At 53.7% G+C, this 14,944-nt stretch overlaps 5 protein-coding genes across 5 annotated transcripts; 2 read left to right on the forward strand and 3 right to left on the reverse strand.

Moving 5' to 3' along the window:
• Positions 1-249: 249 nt before the first annotated feature.
• On the reverse strand, positions 250-905 carry J4E88_004083 (uncharacterized protein; the record flags this gene model as incomplete). The annotated part of the gene is made up of 2 exons (XM_049397730.1): positions 250-683; positions 740-905. The coding sequence occupies 2 exons, from the start codon at positions 903-905 to the stop codon at positions 250-252; spliced, it is 600 nt and encodes a 199-aa protein (XP_049256175.1).
• Positions 906-2,431: 1,526 nt separating this feature from the next.
• Positions 2,432-3,895, reverse strand: J4E88_004084 (uncharacterized protein; the record flags this gene model as incomplete). The annotated part of the gene is made up of 4 exons (XM_049397731.1): positions 2,432-2,521; positions 2,563-3,158; positions 3,209-3,832; positions 3,892-3,895. The coding sequence occupies 4 exons, from the start codon at positions 3,893-3,895 to the stop codon at positions 2,432-2,434; spliced, it is 1,314 nt and encodes a 437-aa protein (XP_049256176.1).
• A 680-nt stretch (positions 3,896-4,575) lies between these two features.
• On the forward strand, positions 4,576-6,622 carry J4E88_004085 (uncharacterized protein; the record flags this gene model as incomplete). The annotated part of the gene is made up of 2 exons (XM_049397732.1): positions 4,576-5,074; positions 5,247-6,622. 2 exons carry the CDS (start codon positions 4,576-4,578, stop codon positions 6,620-6,622), a joined length of 1,875 nt encoding a protein of 624 aa, XP_049256177.1.
• A 4,149-nt stretch (positions 6,623-10,771) lies between these two features.
• J4E88_004086 (uncharacterized protein) lies at positions 10,772-13,369 on the forward strand (the record flags this gene model as incomplete). Its single annotated transcript, XM_049397733.1, has 2 exons — positions 10,772-12,920; positions 12,975-13,369. The coding sequence occupies 2 exons, from the start codon at positions 10,772-10,774 to the stop codon at positions 13,367-13,369; spliced, it is 2,544 nt and encodes an 847-aa protein (XP_049256178.1).
• Positions 13,370-14,016: 647 nt separating this feature from the next.
• On the reverse strand, positions 14,017-14,840 carry J4E88_004087 (uncharacterized protein; the record flags this gene model as incomplete). The annotated part of the gene is made up of 2 exons (XM_049397734.1): positions 14,017-14,698; positions 14,749-14,840. The coding sequence occupies 2 exons, from the start codon at positions 14,838-14,840 to the stop codon at positions 14,017-14,019; spliced, it is 774 nt and encodes a 257-aa protein (XP_049256179.1).
• Between the last annotated feature and the right edge of the window lie 104 nt (positions 14,841-14,944).

Below are 14,944 nucleotides of genomic sequence, written 5' to 3' on the forward strand. Positions count from 1 at the left end.
CAAAGCACCCGCCACATCATGCACATGCTGTGGAGAAGCTTACTGGTCACAGCGTACTGCGTGGATACTAACATGCAAGAGCCACAGGCTATGCAAAAAATTGATAAGATGCACAAGCACAGTCGACAGAGTGATGAGCGTTCGCAATTAGGAGAAAGAAAATTTTGATATCTCTACGTGGCACCAAGCATGATCTACAACTACAATTTCCATCAGGCCCCCCTTTACACATACTCCGAGTATTCCCCACTAGCACTTTCTCCACTGCACGTACAGATTTGATGTAAAGCGACCAGCCTCCTTTGTCGCAGCAAGCACACCGCTCGCCGGTGTAGCAAATGGTGTCAAGGCGACCTCGCTGTTGATGTTGAAAGCGGCATCGCTACCACATGGTGACCAGACTGCAGCTGGCACGTTATCCTGCTTGAAGTATTTGCCATTGAAAGGGCCTTGAATGCTCAGTGCTGATGTCGACTGACTTTGTTGACCGGAGAAGTAGTATGTCGACTTTACTACACCAGTAACACCGCCGTCCAGCTCACCCCAGCCAGTGTAGTCTGCGCTGAAGATGGCGAAGGAGAAGCCGGGGGAGAATTCGAGACCGAGGTTGATCTGGCAGTTCTTTCGTGAGTCTTCTGCAGCGTTTCCGTTTCCCACCCGCGCTGTAAATTGCTTGTTGAAGTCTGGGTGTGAGGTTAGTAGAGAGACCAAGAGGGAATATAACGCGGTAGCGGCTTACAAATTGGCATGATGCCGTTCTCGGTCCAGTTGATGTCGATACTGCCCTGAGGACATCCTGAGCCACCGGACACAACGCTCTTGATCTTGAATGAATCTGGTGCTTGGTATGTTGGAGCAGCGATGGTGGCGGCCGCAAGGGCGAGGGTGGTAAATATGTACTTCATCGCGTTGGTGTTTACTGATGTAGATCGAGAAGATAGAGCAGACTGATAAGAAGAAGTAGACTGCGGGATCATGGTGGTAGTGTAGTGTTGCTACTCAGACTGGAGTAACTGTGGGACATGATCGCCTTATATGTCAACGTATTATCCGAGTACGAGACCTAGAACGTGAGTAGTACATCTTGACCACACCTACTCCGGAAAGCTCTCTGTGCAAACCAAGCAGTCTTGTGGTCCGCAGACATAGACATGTAATTGGCTACATTTTCTTGTAAGACGGCGACAGATAGCCACTCGCTACCAACAGACGACCTTGCATTCGCCTCTTGCACCTCTAGCTCGGAGATGGAAACAAAGATGGTAAGGCTGCCATGCTTTAGATATGAGATCTGCCCGTCGATATTGCTCGTAGACTTCCGTACGAGACAGCCGGCAAGCAAGCGAGACAATGCCGCCAAATGCAGGGCAATCTTGCTCTAGAACGTTCAGATCCTGGGGTAAAAAGCACACGCTTGGGGAAAAGCCAATCCAAAAATAGTTGTTGTGGAAATTGCCGTAGCGTGACAAGTACAAGACGGGTATGCAAGAGGCGAATGTTGTATATATTAGATTGATGGACCCGGTCGAGGTCACGAACCAGACGTGCGACGGCTGATCATGGGCTGGACTTCCTGGGAGAGTTTGAGAGCTTTAGCGAGCTAGTGAAATCAAAAGACTTTCTGCAGCCAGCAAAACGGTAGTGCGGAAATCGGAGAGAGCTTTTCTTCTAGCGTTCGTGTCGTTCATCAATGGCAATATCGGCGGTGCTCGTTGTTCGTCCCAGTGTGATTTACGCGACTGTCCCCGAGCTGAAAGATGCATAATGTTTGTGCTAGCGCACTGTGGTTGAGTACAGGATTCTGACAGGGAGGCGTGGAGATAAGGTGTCGGGTAGCTGCTGTTGTTGGATGTGTGATCTGGATAAATAGGTTGGGAAGCCACGACATGGCAAAAGCAGCTAAGCCCGCACAGCCGGGATCCGACAGGCTCAAAGCATGAGATAGCAGATTCAAAGATAATACAATTCAACATTTGTACGCGATGGCCATATCCTATGTAGCCCTGGTATCTCCCTTTCCCAATCCAAACGCGCTCCCGTGATACTGAACGCCATTGTAATACATTACTTTAATGAGAGTGTTGCGCCGAAACTATGCTGAGGTATCGTGATGAAGGAAATCGCTTATTAACTTGGAAAGATCTTGCGGAACACCCGCCGCCACCTCGAAATGCTCTCTTCTTCTTCCACATCACTAGCCGGTGCATGACGCGGACCAAGCATAGCCAATGCTCGTTGCCGTGCCCACTCTCGTCTGTTTTGTGTGGGACTGCAGTCTTGCGTGGTTTGTGAAGGTGGCGCGTTGGTCGATTGGTGATGCGTCGGGGCATCTGGTGGCGGTGTGGTTGCCATTTCGATATCGTGTGGTCGTGATTGCGTGCGTACAGGCGCACTGAAGATGCGCCGTCCAGATATGGCACCGCCTATCCTGCTACCAAGCGACCCAAAAGCCACCGGCGGTCGAGTTGGCAGTGCTGGTGCTGTGGATGCAGAGCTTGGTTGGGCGCTCGCTGTATGTGCACTGCGCGCCCGCATGCGATTGATATGGCGCTCTCGCCGTACCATGACATTGGTGATCTTGACCGGACAAGCGCCAGCAGGCAGTACGGTCTGCTTGCACATGGGACACAGCGAGGAGTGACTGAGGAGGAAGGTATCGATACATTCGGGATGGAAAATGTGGTGGCATGGAAGCTCGCGCACTTGAGTCTCGTTGGCTTCGAAATCGTCCATACAAATTGGACATGTAGGTTGAGACCACGCAGCCGACACGCCAGATGTAGGCACTGTGGGTGCAGATGAGCGACGGGATAACGGAGCCCCCTTGTGTCCAGTTTCCGCATCTACAGCGGCATGTAGCATTCCCAGTGTTTGATTAGGCGGCTGAAGTGTGGTCGCTTTCTCGGGCTCACTCGCAGTGGCAGGAGCAGTGTAGGTGTGTATGGGAAGTTTGTCAAGAACTTGTTGCGAGACTGTCAGGCGCTTGACGCCCAACGCTTCGAGGTCAACCTGGCCGTTGAGAACGCGCTCGCGGAGATCGTTGCGCCGTCTCCGTTGGATAATGTGCATGATGAGGGAGGTGATGCTGACAGCGACGAGGAGGATTGCGAGTACGATGACGAGGAAAACCCATAGACTTGGGAGCTGGCCACCGGAGTCTAAGCAGTGAGGTCAGTGGCATTCATGGATGTGAACAGGCTGTACTCACCAGTACTGACGGTTGCCCATAGCCGCACATAGTCGGACGAGTTGTAGATCTGTGACAGTTCATCGGCATGGGGCACTGAGCTGAGATTTCCAGAGTACTCGTTCAGCTGATCCATGATATTGTTGCCCGTTATTGACGACAGGGCGTAGGTGGGAAAGTCGTTAGCCGTCTGCCAACTACCGCCATCCTGAAGGTTCCACGACGCATCGTTCAGCACTGGGGGCTTGGCGTTGGTGTCGCCTGGCTGATATGTGAGGAAGGCCTTGGTGGGAAGATTGCGCGCGGCGGCGAAGTACTCCGTCGTACATTGCGCCGAGAACCAGGGCGCAACGGCGATGAGGGCGTAGTCCTTGTCGGTGGGCAGATTCGCTATCCGCGTCGCATTCTCGGGCACGTGAAGTCGTTCTTGTTCCCTACAGCTGTCTGTGCTGGCATCGGGGACGTAGAGAATGCCGTAGGGGTCTTGGTTGCTGTCGACGCCCTTGGTGGACAGGGTCTGGATGTTGTTGAGGATGCGATACTGGAACGAAACCGAGTCGTTGAGGGTGATGAACTGGTTGTTATCGTAGTCGATCACGAGCGGATCCGGGAAGTCGATGGTAAAAATGCCAATCCGCTGGGCAGCTGTTGGAGGGTCAGCGTGGGTGCCAGAGGCGAACGGGCGGCAAGCCTGTGTGACGTACACATGTTGAAGCGACTGCGAGTGGCTATAGATGACAGCGCGCACTGGACGAGGGTTACACAGAGGCGGCTAGTACAGGCCGACTACAATGCATTGCTGGTAGAGCGGGTGTCGAGCGTGCGCAGGGAGGCAGTCTACTAAGAGGCGGCGATGATGGTGGTGGAGCTGGCAGCGGGTGGCTAGCATTGAGGCTGGTCGGAAGCAACACGCAGCCGCCCCCTCCCGGATGGGATTCGACAGCCCCGGGCAGCACGTTAGCCAAAGCTTGATTCACTGGCGCGAACAGGAGATTGCGTCAAGAGACACCGCACAGCATGCACACAGGCCCCTCGGGCAATTACAGACGATGCCGTTGTGCATGAATAGTGCTGAGGCGTCGCTAATGACGTTGGGCCGCCGACACGATCCATCTTATCGCAGCGCCCATGGCCTTTCGCGACTTGGCGTGTCCTGAGGCTAGCACGCCCCGGACCTCCAGGCCTGCCAACACCATGCATGCCCGCGACGGCCATGCCACCACCGCCGACGCCTGCTGCGAACCCCATTGATGCACGTCCGTCGCCCGTAGAGCGCCCATGATAGCACGCCGGTAGCCTCCAGACTTCCGCCACCGCCTCGCGTCTGCCGTGCGCCGACGCGACTTCCTTCCCCGCATACCCCGACAACCCACTGCGACACGTCCAGTATGGCGCCCCCAGGCCTGGGTAGCAAGGGAAAGGCGACCAAGCCGGGCTCCAAGCCCTCGCAGCCACCGCGCAGCCGGAACACAACGCCGCTCCCCAATGTGCGCGCCTCGGTCGAGCCTGCCGCGTCGTCATCGTACTTTGGAAACCGCCTGAGCTCATATCTCAAGAAGTGCCCTACTACCGTCGAGGACATTCTGGACGGCGGCACCAGCGGCTCGTCGATTCCATCCGGCAAGCAGCTCTTTCTTATGCGCGATAACATCGAGAAGAATGTCCTGAAGAACGTCGAATCACGCTGCGTGCAGTCCGAAGGTGCGCTGAGGGAACTCATGAATAACAAGAAGAACCGCGCGCCGCGTGAAAGAGACAGGGAAAAGGACGGCGAGGAGCGCAAACACAAGCTCAAGAAGGTGACCAAGAAGCACGACGAAGACGGAAAGCACCCACCTGCGACCGGTGCCCATGGCCTGGCTAGGCAGGACGGTGGTGACGCCAAAGGTAAGTCGACAAACACTGGGCAATCACTCTTCCCTGCGACTCTACTTGTACCCATGCAATCACTCTCCACATGTACTACACTTTACATTCTTCAACATGGCTCCTCGACGCCGACAGTTGATCGTCAAGCTCAAGATCAGAGGACTCGACAGACATCTGACTTCACGCACAGAAAACTCCTCCGCCATCTCATCGCCGATATCCCAAGCCCCGCCCTCTGCTGCCGGCGGCGGACCAGCCGATGCTCCCTCACCCAGCGGCTCCGATGTCTCCCACCAACCCGCCCCCGCCCCCGCCGTACCGCAGTTCCAAACCTTTGGCCCAGACCCCGCCAAATTCGATGACCCCACCATATACCATATACGCGAAGTTACCCCGGGCATGTCGATCGAGGAAAGGAAGGAGATTTACTGCGTCGCCGACTTTCCCAAGTCCAATCTCCGGGACAGGATAGCCGGGTCACCACCAGCAAAGGACTTCTCCAACGCCAAGCCCCCGTCGCAGGTGAATGCCACTGTCTTCGCCAACTACGTTGAACCATACATACGACCACTTACCGAGGAAGATGTTGCTTTCCTGAAAGAGCGCGGCGACCGAGTAGCGCCCTTTGTGCTTCCTAGGCGGGGCCCGCGGCATTACAAGGAGATCTGGGCTGAAGAGGATGGTTCTATGCACATAGACTCCAACGACCAGCGACCGCCGCCCAACGTCCCGCGCGGGGCAGCCGAAGACATAACAGACGACGTGCTTGAGACCGACCAGGTGTCTACCGGTCCTCTCCTGTCGCGCCTGCTAGCCACATTACGTCCCGAGGGCCGCGGCAATCAGAATTCCCAACACGAGACGAATGGTATCAATGGAGACGCCATGGACATTGACGAAGGTGCAGGTGCACCAGCAGATGTCACCAACAACAACTCGATACCCGCCGCCGCCCAACTTCCCGAACTTGTCCAGCCCAGTTGGAAACCTCCACAACAAACCAATCGCACCGACTACGTTGGCATAGAAGACCGCGTGCTGATGGAACTCAAGCACTTTGGCCTAATCTCGGAAGCAGACGCCGAAGCGCAATCGTACGATTCCCACTTTGACGACGAAGTAGCTCAACGGCTACGATTCCTGCAAGAAGAACTCCGCAAGCAGTCCATCATCAACGGCGCACGGAAACAGCGCCTCCTCGAACTCACCGAGGAGCGCATAGCCCAGCAAGAGTACAACACTATAGCTGACGATCTTGACAACCAACTCAACGCCGCATACCTCAAGCGCAATCGCAATATCGGCAAGGGCAAGAAACAAAACAAGCGGCCCGGTGGTGCGGGAGGCGGAAGCCATCCTGTGGCCAACGCTGGTATTTCGAGACCGGGCGTCGGCGAGCCAATACGCACTCTCATGGAGAGGAGACAGCAATGGATCAATACTATTGGTCCTGTTGTAAACTATGGCAAGACAGGGTTGCCGACCGAGACCATATTTGGGGAAGAGAAGATGAAGGAGTTGGAAAACAGGGAGGTGGAGATTTGGAACACAGAGGCTGAAGAGTAGATTTCTCGGCTAGAATCGACCGCGGCTCAAAATACGTCCACTGATGAAGCGAGGAAAGAGGCGGTCTCTTAGTTGAAGGCGCAGTCCACTGTTGGAAAACGATCATGATGTTTGATGGCGCAGAAATGGCATATTTGGGCGGGAATTACTTGTAGCCATTCTTTCGGCATTGTTTGTCCATGCATAACCGGGTATGTTATGGCGTAAGGGTGTTTATAAGGACCATACTGGCGGTCTGGTGTTATTGATTAAGCTTGCATAAGGCTGCGCTGAAGCGTCAGGCGTTGAGATCGGCTGATCTCTGGAAACCAAAGAGCCGCAATACTACATTTTTCCCACGTGTCTACCCCTCACACCTCGTCTTGCTTGACACCGTCACATCTGCAGTACTCTCATGCTCCATCTCTCTTCGCTACAGCATGTCCACCTTTGCTGCTTCACCGGTTCCCGGCCGCGTGGAACCGCGCACATGGCCATGGCCATCAGATTAGCGAATATCGAATTGGGCCGTCAGCCGTGAAGATAGTAACCTGGCTGACCACGTTTTCAACCTGCATGAGTTTGGCGGTTGCGGCGTGCATATGGAGGCTGTGTCGCGTGCTTTTACCTGGTGGGCAGGGGGTTGGGTAGGTGGTCTCGAATGAGAATTGTCGCCAACACCAGAGCTTACGGGTGGGTGGGTTTTGAGCGAGCGAATAGCGGGAGGGGTTTCGCTTACATGTTCGGTAGCTGCATGCCGCGTGGACGAAATGGGCTTTGGGTAGTCTGAGAGGGTGCGATGGGTTATGGAATTGGTTTAGTTGTGGATGTGGTGGGCTCAATGTGGTAGTTTGCAGAAGATGGTGATCGATCAGATCGCGAGGTTATCGCAGATGGGGGTATGTCGCTGTTACGGCTAGTCAATACCGCCATAATGAGTGCTCATTGCTGTGGATGTCGGAAGGATTTCACTACTACTAACATACTCTCACTTTTACTGTAAGCTTTCAACTCTCCTCCAAGTAGTTTATGCGGATTAAACACTTGTTCGTGACATGCTCACTGTAGTCTACCTCTAGCTCAGGTACCACAAGCTCCAAGGATCGTCCCCGATTCTTCGAGCTTACTTCACAGAGCCGCACCTAGCAACTTCTATAGTTCCTGGCTAGAGAATTAATCCCATCCTATTCAGGTTATCTGATCCACGGAACAGTATCGCGACCTGCATATAGCAACGGAGGTGCTCCACCCGGTGCACAGCCGACAAATGAATAATTATGAGTGGTTGACAGGCACACGTGGGCTCACCGTCATAGAAGAAATATGCAGAAGCTGTCAAGGATACGTAGAAAGACGTTTATAGGAGCAGGATCGAAAGGTGCTGGGAGAGGAGGGTGTGCTGGCCACTCAGGTGGAGAGTTATTTTGAGCTGCAGGCAGCGCTTACCCATCTCGGCCAGTAGCACGCTAGCCTTATGTACGTCGTCATTGGAAGACATGATGGATCTCAGTATCGTCTTCGATCCAGTTGAATGAATATTCTCAACTTCCTCTCGTGTGTTAGAGTATGTCGCTTTGTTACTATACATGTGCGATGTCTTTCAAACGACTGCGCTCACCATATCGAGAGCAGGGTCGGTCGTGCGACATTGGACACACGCAGAGCTCTTGAGAGAATGCATGCAGCGACCTCACCTGCCGTTCGTCCGGTAGCCAGCATCAGCCGTTCATCTTGGCATTCGTTTCTTCAAGAAAGCGCTGCGATGTCGTTCAGTATCAGAGTCTTCTGTCAGCACAATGCGGCTGACACATCCTTTGTTCATTGGATGCTGCATCTGCACCACTACCAAGACGTATTTTCTCTCGCACAGCCGTCCACCACCTGCATTAGCTTTCCTGCTAGCCACTCACACCACACTTTCACACCTGGAAAACGTGGTGTCAGGGATCAAGATAGCTGCAGCCGTTGACATGGCCGCAGACAGTATGCAGCATGCAGCGAACAGACCTCATAGAGACGTGTGTAGCTCGCTTGCCGGGTAGCAAGGTATGATGTGGGCGCGAGGGCTGAGACATGCGGGTGCGCTAATCATGGCAATGGTAATCCTGCGATGCAGCTCTATGCGAGAGCGCTAAATCTCACCTACACCACAATGATGCATTTGGGAAAGGTAAGAATATTCAGACAACAGTTCATATATAAAGGCGGCGGAGCCTCATGGAGCTGGAACTGGCCTGAACGAATTGGTAGTACAACGCTCAGCTTACCTTTTACCCGACACCGACTCTTTGACAGAGGATGCCCGTTATATCATAATGTCTACGCCATCTCGACCAATTCTCTGGAGATCTCCGGTCATACTTGAGAACAACAAGACACCACTCAAGATGTCTACACCTACTTCAGCACCCAAACCATTCACACCTCGACGGGACGGGAATCTGAAGCTCCGGGCTTCATGCGACGCCTGTGCCGCTTCGAAAGTCAAGTGCAGCAAAGAGCATCCGGCCTGTGCGCGCTGCCTCCAAACCCACACGAAATGCATATATGGCGTCTCGAGAAAACACGGAAAGCCAGGCCGGGTGAGGAAGAAGAACCCAGATGGGTCTCCGTTTGTCAAAGTCACAAGGCAACGCCCATCACCAATTGGCAATGAGTTCGGCGCATTTATGCTACAAACTCCTCCCGTTCGACGGACCAATTCGGAAGTCACGTCGAACTGGCCTTCAGACTGGTCACCTACTCCTAGCTTATCCACTCCTTCAGGTTTCGACTCCGAGACTGCACCTGAACCACCATACCCGAATGAAATCCTTCCAGACACCACCTATATGGATACTGACGTCCTGCCGAGACAAAATGTTCAGCCGGAACCTATGTCAGCCACTGGGACAGACCAGTTCTTTCAAGATCCTTTCACTCAGGAACAGACAGTACAGTCTCAGTATCCTACCTGGGAGACTCTCAACGACTACATCAGCAGCGATGACGCAAACCCCATGGACTATCACCCTGGCGGTGCAAAGACCGTGGAGCATCTACGTTCGGCCTCCTCTATATCTTTTCCGTACAGTCCAATGAGCCAAACCGTAGGAGGACACCACAATATGGCATCCTACACCGAATTCACGACAGACGACTGCCATAGTTGCTATCCGTTGGCCTATTCGACGCTCGAGAGTCTGCCAAACGTCAGATACCCGGGCCACTCGAGGGATTCATTCGATGCCGTTCTTCGCACTGTTCGGTCAGCACGAGAGAACATCTCGCAGCTTCTCAGGTGTTCATGCTCGTCAGACCCACACCTCGCTATGCTGTACTCTAGCATAACATCCAAGATTCTGGCCTGGTATCAAACCGCTGCTAGCGTTAGTCGCGGACCCCGTACCAGCCAGCCAGTCTCGGAATCGCTTCCTTGGAACTACTGTCAACCTCTTTCTTTCTCGCAGACCGTTTTCTCCCCTTCGTCTGTGACGAGCATTGGGGACACGGAAAATTACAACCTGTACATGCAGTCATCTCCGTTCACCCAGTACAAATTTGACGACGGCGAGAAAGAGAGACATAGAAGACAGATAGTCCTACATGAGTTGCGAGGATGTGCGCAACTCGTTGAGGCACTGGCTAATTGGGGAGGTAATGGCGATACTTGCGAGCAGGCGGGGCACCTGTATGAATTCCTAGGAGGCTGGCTGAACAGCCAACTGTGTATAATAATGAAGCAGATTGAACACAAAGAAGCTGCGACGGCTTGAGCTAATGAGAAGGATCGATAATCAGGAAAGGAATTGGGGGTGCATTGGAGGCATTTTGCTGCTGTTTAATAGCCACGGTTTCCCGTGGCGGTTGGTAATCGAGCTTATGACCTAGTAATGTTAATTCAAAAGTCTTCAGTTCTCATACTCTTAGTGACAGCAGGAAACATATCTCGTCGATGCGTGAAGATTGAGGAGACAACACTGGCCTGCTCTACGGCTGCAGGCTGTGTTTGTCGAGCTGTTGTGGAGCCACCCCGGATTTCCCCAGTGCACGTGCACCTTCACATGCCTCGGCTCAAAGCGCAGCAAGCATCATCGCACTGGTTCACATGCAAGCTACACCATCTCCAACCTCTAGCACCGCCGTTGCGAGAAATGACAGTCTTCCCAGAGAGGATGTACACGGTCAACAATGGCCGCTCAGTCAACCTTGCGACAGCCTCATGACCCGCTCCTAGCACTCTACGACCGCTATGCGACGCTCCTCAAGTCCCGCGTCCGCGGCGCATCCAAGCTCACGAAACTGCTATCCACCATCACCCTCCTCTTCACCATTATAGGTACCGGATATGGAGGCACGAGATGGTACAAGAGCCGGCGCGCAGAGAAGGAGACCGGCCGACGGTTGCTGAGGAGGAACTCCGGACTCAGGAACAAAGATGGCTCCAGGACCATTTATGTTCCCTACCGCGACTCGACGTCCAAGGTGGTCATCCATCCCACCAAACAGACCACATTCGATGCGCATCGCAGACTCTTCCTCCAGCCGCCACGCGCAGCCCGCATGGCTGACACGACCTCGAGCGACCCGCAAGCGCCGCCACCGCAGACGAAGCCCGGCCTCAATTTGGCCTTCCTACACCAGTTCCTGAGCCTTCTGAACATCATGATACCGCGTTGGAATAGCAAGGAGACGGGTCTGCTGGTCAGCCATAGCGTCTTCCTAATGCTGCGGACGTATCTGTCACTCGTCGTAGCGCGTCTCGACGGAGAGATCGTGCGCGACCTCGTGGCAGGCAACGGCAAGGCATTTCTGTGGGGCATAGTCAAATGGCTTGGTGTCGGCACCTTCTCTTCATACACGAACGCTATGATCAAGTTCCTGCAGAGTAAGGTCTCCATCGCGTTCCGAACGCGACTCACGCGATACATCCACGACTTGTATCTGAACGACCATCTGAACTACTATAAGCTACAGAATTTGGACGGAGGTGTAGGCGTCGGGGCAGACCAATACATTACACAAGATCTGACGCTATTCTGTGCGAGTGCGGCATCCTTATACTCGAGCCTGGGAAAGCCGTTTGTGGATCTTTGTGTGTTCAACTATCAGCTCTACCGTTCTTTGGGACCGTTAGCACTGACCGGACTGCTGAGCAACTACTTCCTCACCGCGACAGTGTTGCGGAAGCTTTCTCCGCCCTTTGGTAAACTGAAAGCTGTTGAAGGACGAAGAGAAGGCGAGTTCCGCGCTCTGCACTCCCGACTTATCGCAAACGCGGAAGAAGTGGCTTTCTACGGTGGTGACGAGATGGAAAAGCACTTCCTGGAACGAGGATTCAAGGACCTCAAGCACTGGATGGAGGGCATCTACAGTCTCAAGATCCGGTACAACATGCTCGAAGACTTCGTGCTGAAGTACTCATGGTCCGCTTTCGGATACCTGGTTACTTCGCTCCCAGTCTTCTTGCCCGAATGGGGTGGTGTAGGAGGCACACCCGAGCTACCTGGAGGAGAGAAATCGCACCGCGAGCGCAGCCGTATGAAGGACTTTATCACTAACAAGCGACTGATGTTGTCGCTTGCTGATGCTGGTGGGCGCATGATGTACAGTATTAAAGATCTTTCTGAACTTGCCGGCTACACATCACGCGTCTACACCCTAATCAGCACGCTTCATCGCGTCCACGCAGAAGCATACTACCCTCCACCCGGCACGCGACCCGAACTCTATTCCGTCTCCGACATTCAAGGTACAGTACACAAGGGCTTCGATGGAATCCGCCTCGAACACGTTCCAGTCGTCGCCCCAGCCCTGCACCCCATGGGCGGCGAAGAACTCCTAGAATCCCTATCCTTCATCGTTCACTCCGGCGAGCACCTTCTAATTACCGGCCCCAATGGCTGCGGTAAGAGCGCAGTTTCGCGCATCGTCGCTGGTCTTTGGCCTGCATACCGTGGTCTCGTGAGTCGTCCCCGCAGCATCGGCGTAGACGGCATCATGTTCCTTCCTCAACGACCTTACCTCTCCACTGGCACCCTCCGTGACCAAGTCATATATCCCCACACCGATGCCGATATGAAGGATGCAGGCCGTCGCGACTTTGAACTTTCGCAGGTCCTCGAAGAAGCCAAACTGGGCTACTTGCCCGATCGAGAAGGCGGCTGGGACACGAAGAAAGTATGGAAAGACGTGTTTAGCGGTGGCGAGAAGCAGAGAATGGGCATTGCAAGACTACTCTATCATGAGCCGCGATACGCGTTTGTTGATGAGGGCACAAGTGCGGTTAGCAGTGATGTGGAAGGCCTACTCTACGAACGAGCAAAGGCCAAGGGCATAAGTAAGTACCCGACTACCCTTGTCATGATGGCTTCAACTGATTCACCCACTCCAGCACTGATCACGATATCCACGCGCGCATCCCTAAAGCGCTACCACGACTACACACTAACCCTCGGCATGGGCGACCACGGCGACGAATGGGACTTCCAACGCATAGGCACACAGTCTGAGAAGTCGAGCGTCGAGAAGGAGCTGGCAGAACTCAGGGAAAGGCTCGCCAAAGTTGAGGAATGGAAGAAGAGGAGAGAGGAAATCGAGGCAGAGTTGAACAGGGTGTGGGTCGAAGGCAAGGATGAAGAGGGCGAGACCGAGGAACTAGCACCGCCGCCATACTTGGAACGAGAGGACAACGTCGACACGGCGAGTACAAAGGAGGATGATGTTGGCGATAGAGATCAGGAGGAGGCGGTCGAGAGTGGGAGTGAAGGAATCTCGCCGTCCAGCTAGTCTAGGTATCGAAACACATGATTCTTCCCGCCCCAATTCAGCTCTGCAACCCCTCAAAAAAAAAAAGATGCTCGCCTTTTCCAAGGTCTTGTCAAAGTACGTGATCGCGGCAAAAATAATGAAAAAACAGGCAAAAACATACAACAGCGGGTGGTCCCCGGTGGTCACCCACCCGAGTACTAATCCGCCGGTATCCTGCTTAAGTACCGCTGAGCGAACGGGAAGCGCTGGTCGTCAAGATCCTATGGTCGTATGTGAAGGTTTTGGCTGTCAAATTGATTTATAACGCGCACAGTTGGATGCGGTCGGCAATCTTGCACCAGCAGACCACATATACCGGGCTGCGGACGCCGGCGCCCGCTGTTTGCTTGCTGCGACTGAGTTAGAGAGAGACAGTAGGATACATAGTAGAGGAGGTGCGAAAGACGTGTCACGCTTCTCTTATCGAGATGATCACCACAGGGAGTGGGCAACAAGTTTCGATTCATCCAACTATCAAGATCCTGATGGTCCAAGCTTGCGCCGTGGAGCCGTCCTCCCGTAGTTGTCCAGCGTCATTATCTCATTGTGTCATGAGACAAGAGCGATCATGTTTCCTCCAACCCGATTTTCCGCGCGCATAGAGCGTCGTACCATCATCAACGCGATCAAGCTGGAGGTGTTGGGTGATCGTGATACTTTGAACATATCAAAGGCTTGATGTACGTGCCCCAGTTGGCCTGGCCGAAAGGCAGCTTCCCATACCCTGCACTTGACGGAATGGGAGTCGATCCGAGAGCCATGAATGCTACGACAATATTGGCAAGAAACTCTTGGGGATATCGCGACAACTCAGATTCCCGCTGGCTCAGGTCTGAAAGATCTCCGAAACGATAAGTTTCGACGACGTCATCCACAAGATATTTTCGAAGAGCTGATCCTGGAAGGGTATTTTCGTACACATAGGCGATTTGGTTCAGCGGGACTTTCCACTCCTGATGTGTCTTCTGAAGAAGCAGGTCGATTGCGGTGTTACAGAGGTCGGTACTTCCGCGTGCGTCGCCAAACACATAGATCTCGCAAATAAGCTGCTCACTCAGAGGAATTTTCCCTGAAGCGTCGAGCGCGAAGTAGAGCTTTCCTGTATAGAGCCAGCGGAAGAACGCCTGGAAGACCTCCGGATTCTCGTCCTTTAGTTCAACAGTCTTAAAAGTACCTTCTTTCCAGTCGTCCTTCAGGGCAGCTTTGAAGTAGGAGGAATAGTGAGAAAGGAGGCCTTTGTAGGCATAGAACTTGCGCGTGTGCGGCCCGGTACCGACTTCAATAGTGATGATGGGTCCGTACTCGTCGCTGTACAGTATATCAGTGGCTTCCTCGAATGCAGCCTTGTTCGTACTCACGGGTCCGGCGCAGGAGTAGCTTTGGAGCATTTGGCCAGCTCGAGCAACGGCTTGACCTTCTTGGCCTCCTCTTTCTTCTCTGGAGTCGCCATCGCGAACGATTGTGGTTGTCGTAATATCTGGCCACAGTCGTGACAGGTACTCCAAAAGAAAAACTTGTATTGATGTGACGGTGACTGCGACGGTGAGAAGTGAC

Source organism: Alternaria novae-zelandiae (assembly GCF_023758075.1).
Source record: "Alternaria novae-zelandiae strain BMP 2774 chromosome Unknown scaffold_7, whole genome shotgun sequence".
NCBI classification, from domain to species: domain Eukaryota; kingdom Fungi; phylum Ascomycota; class Dothideomycetes; order Pleosporales; family Pleosporaceae; genus Alternaria; species Alternaria novae-zelandiae.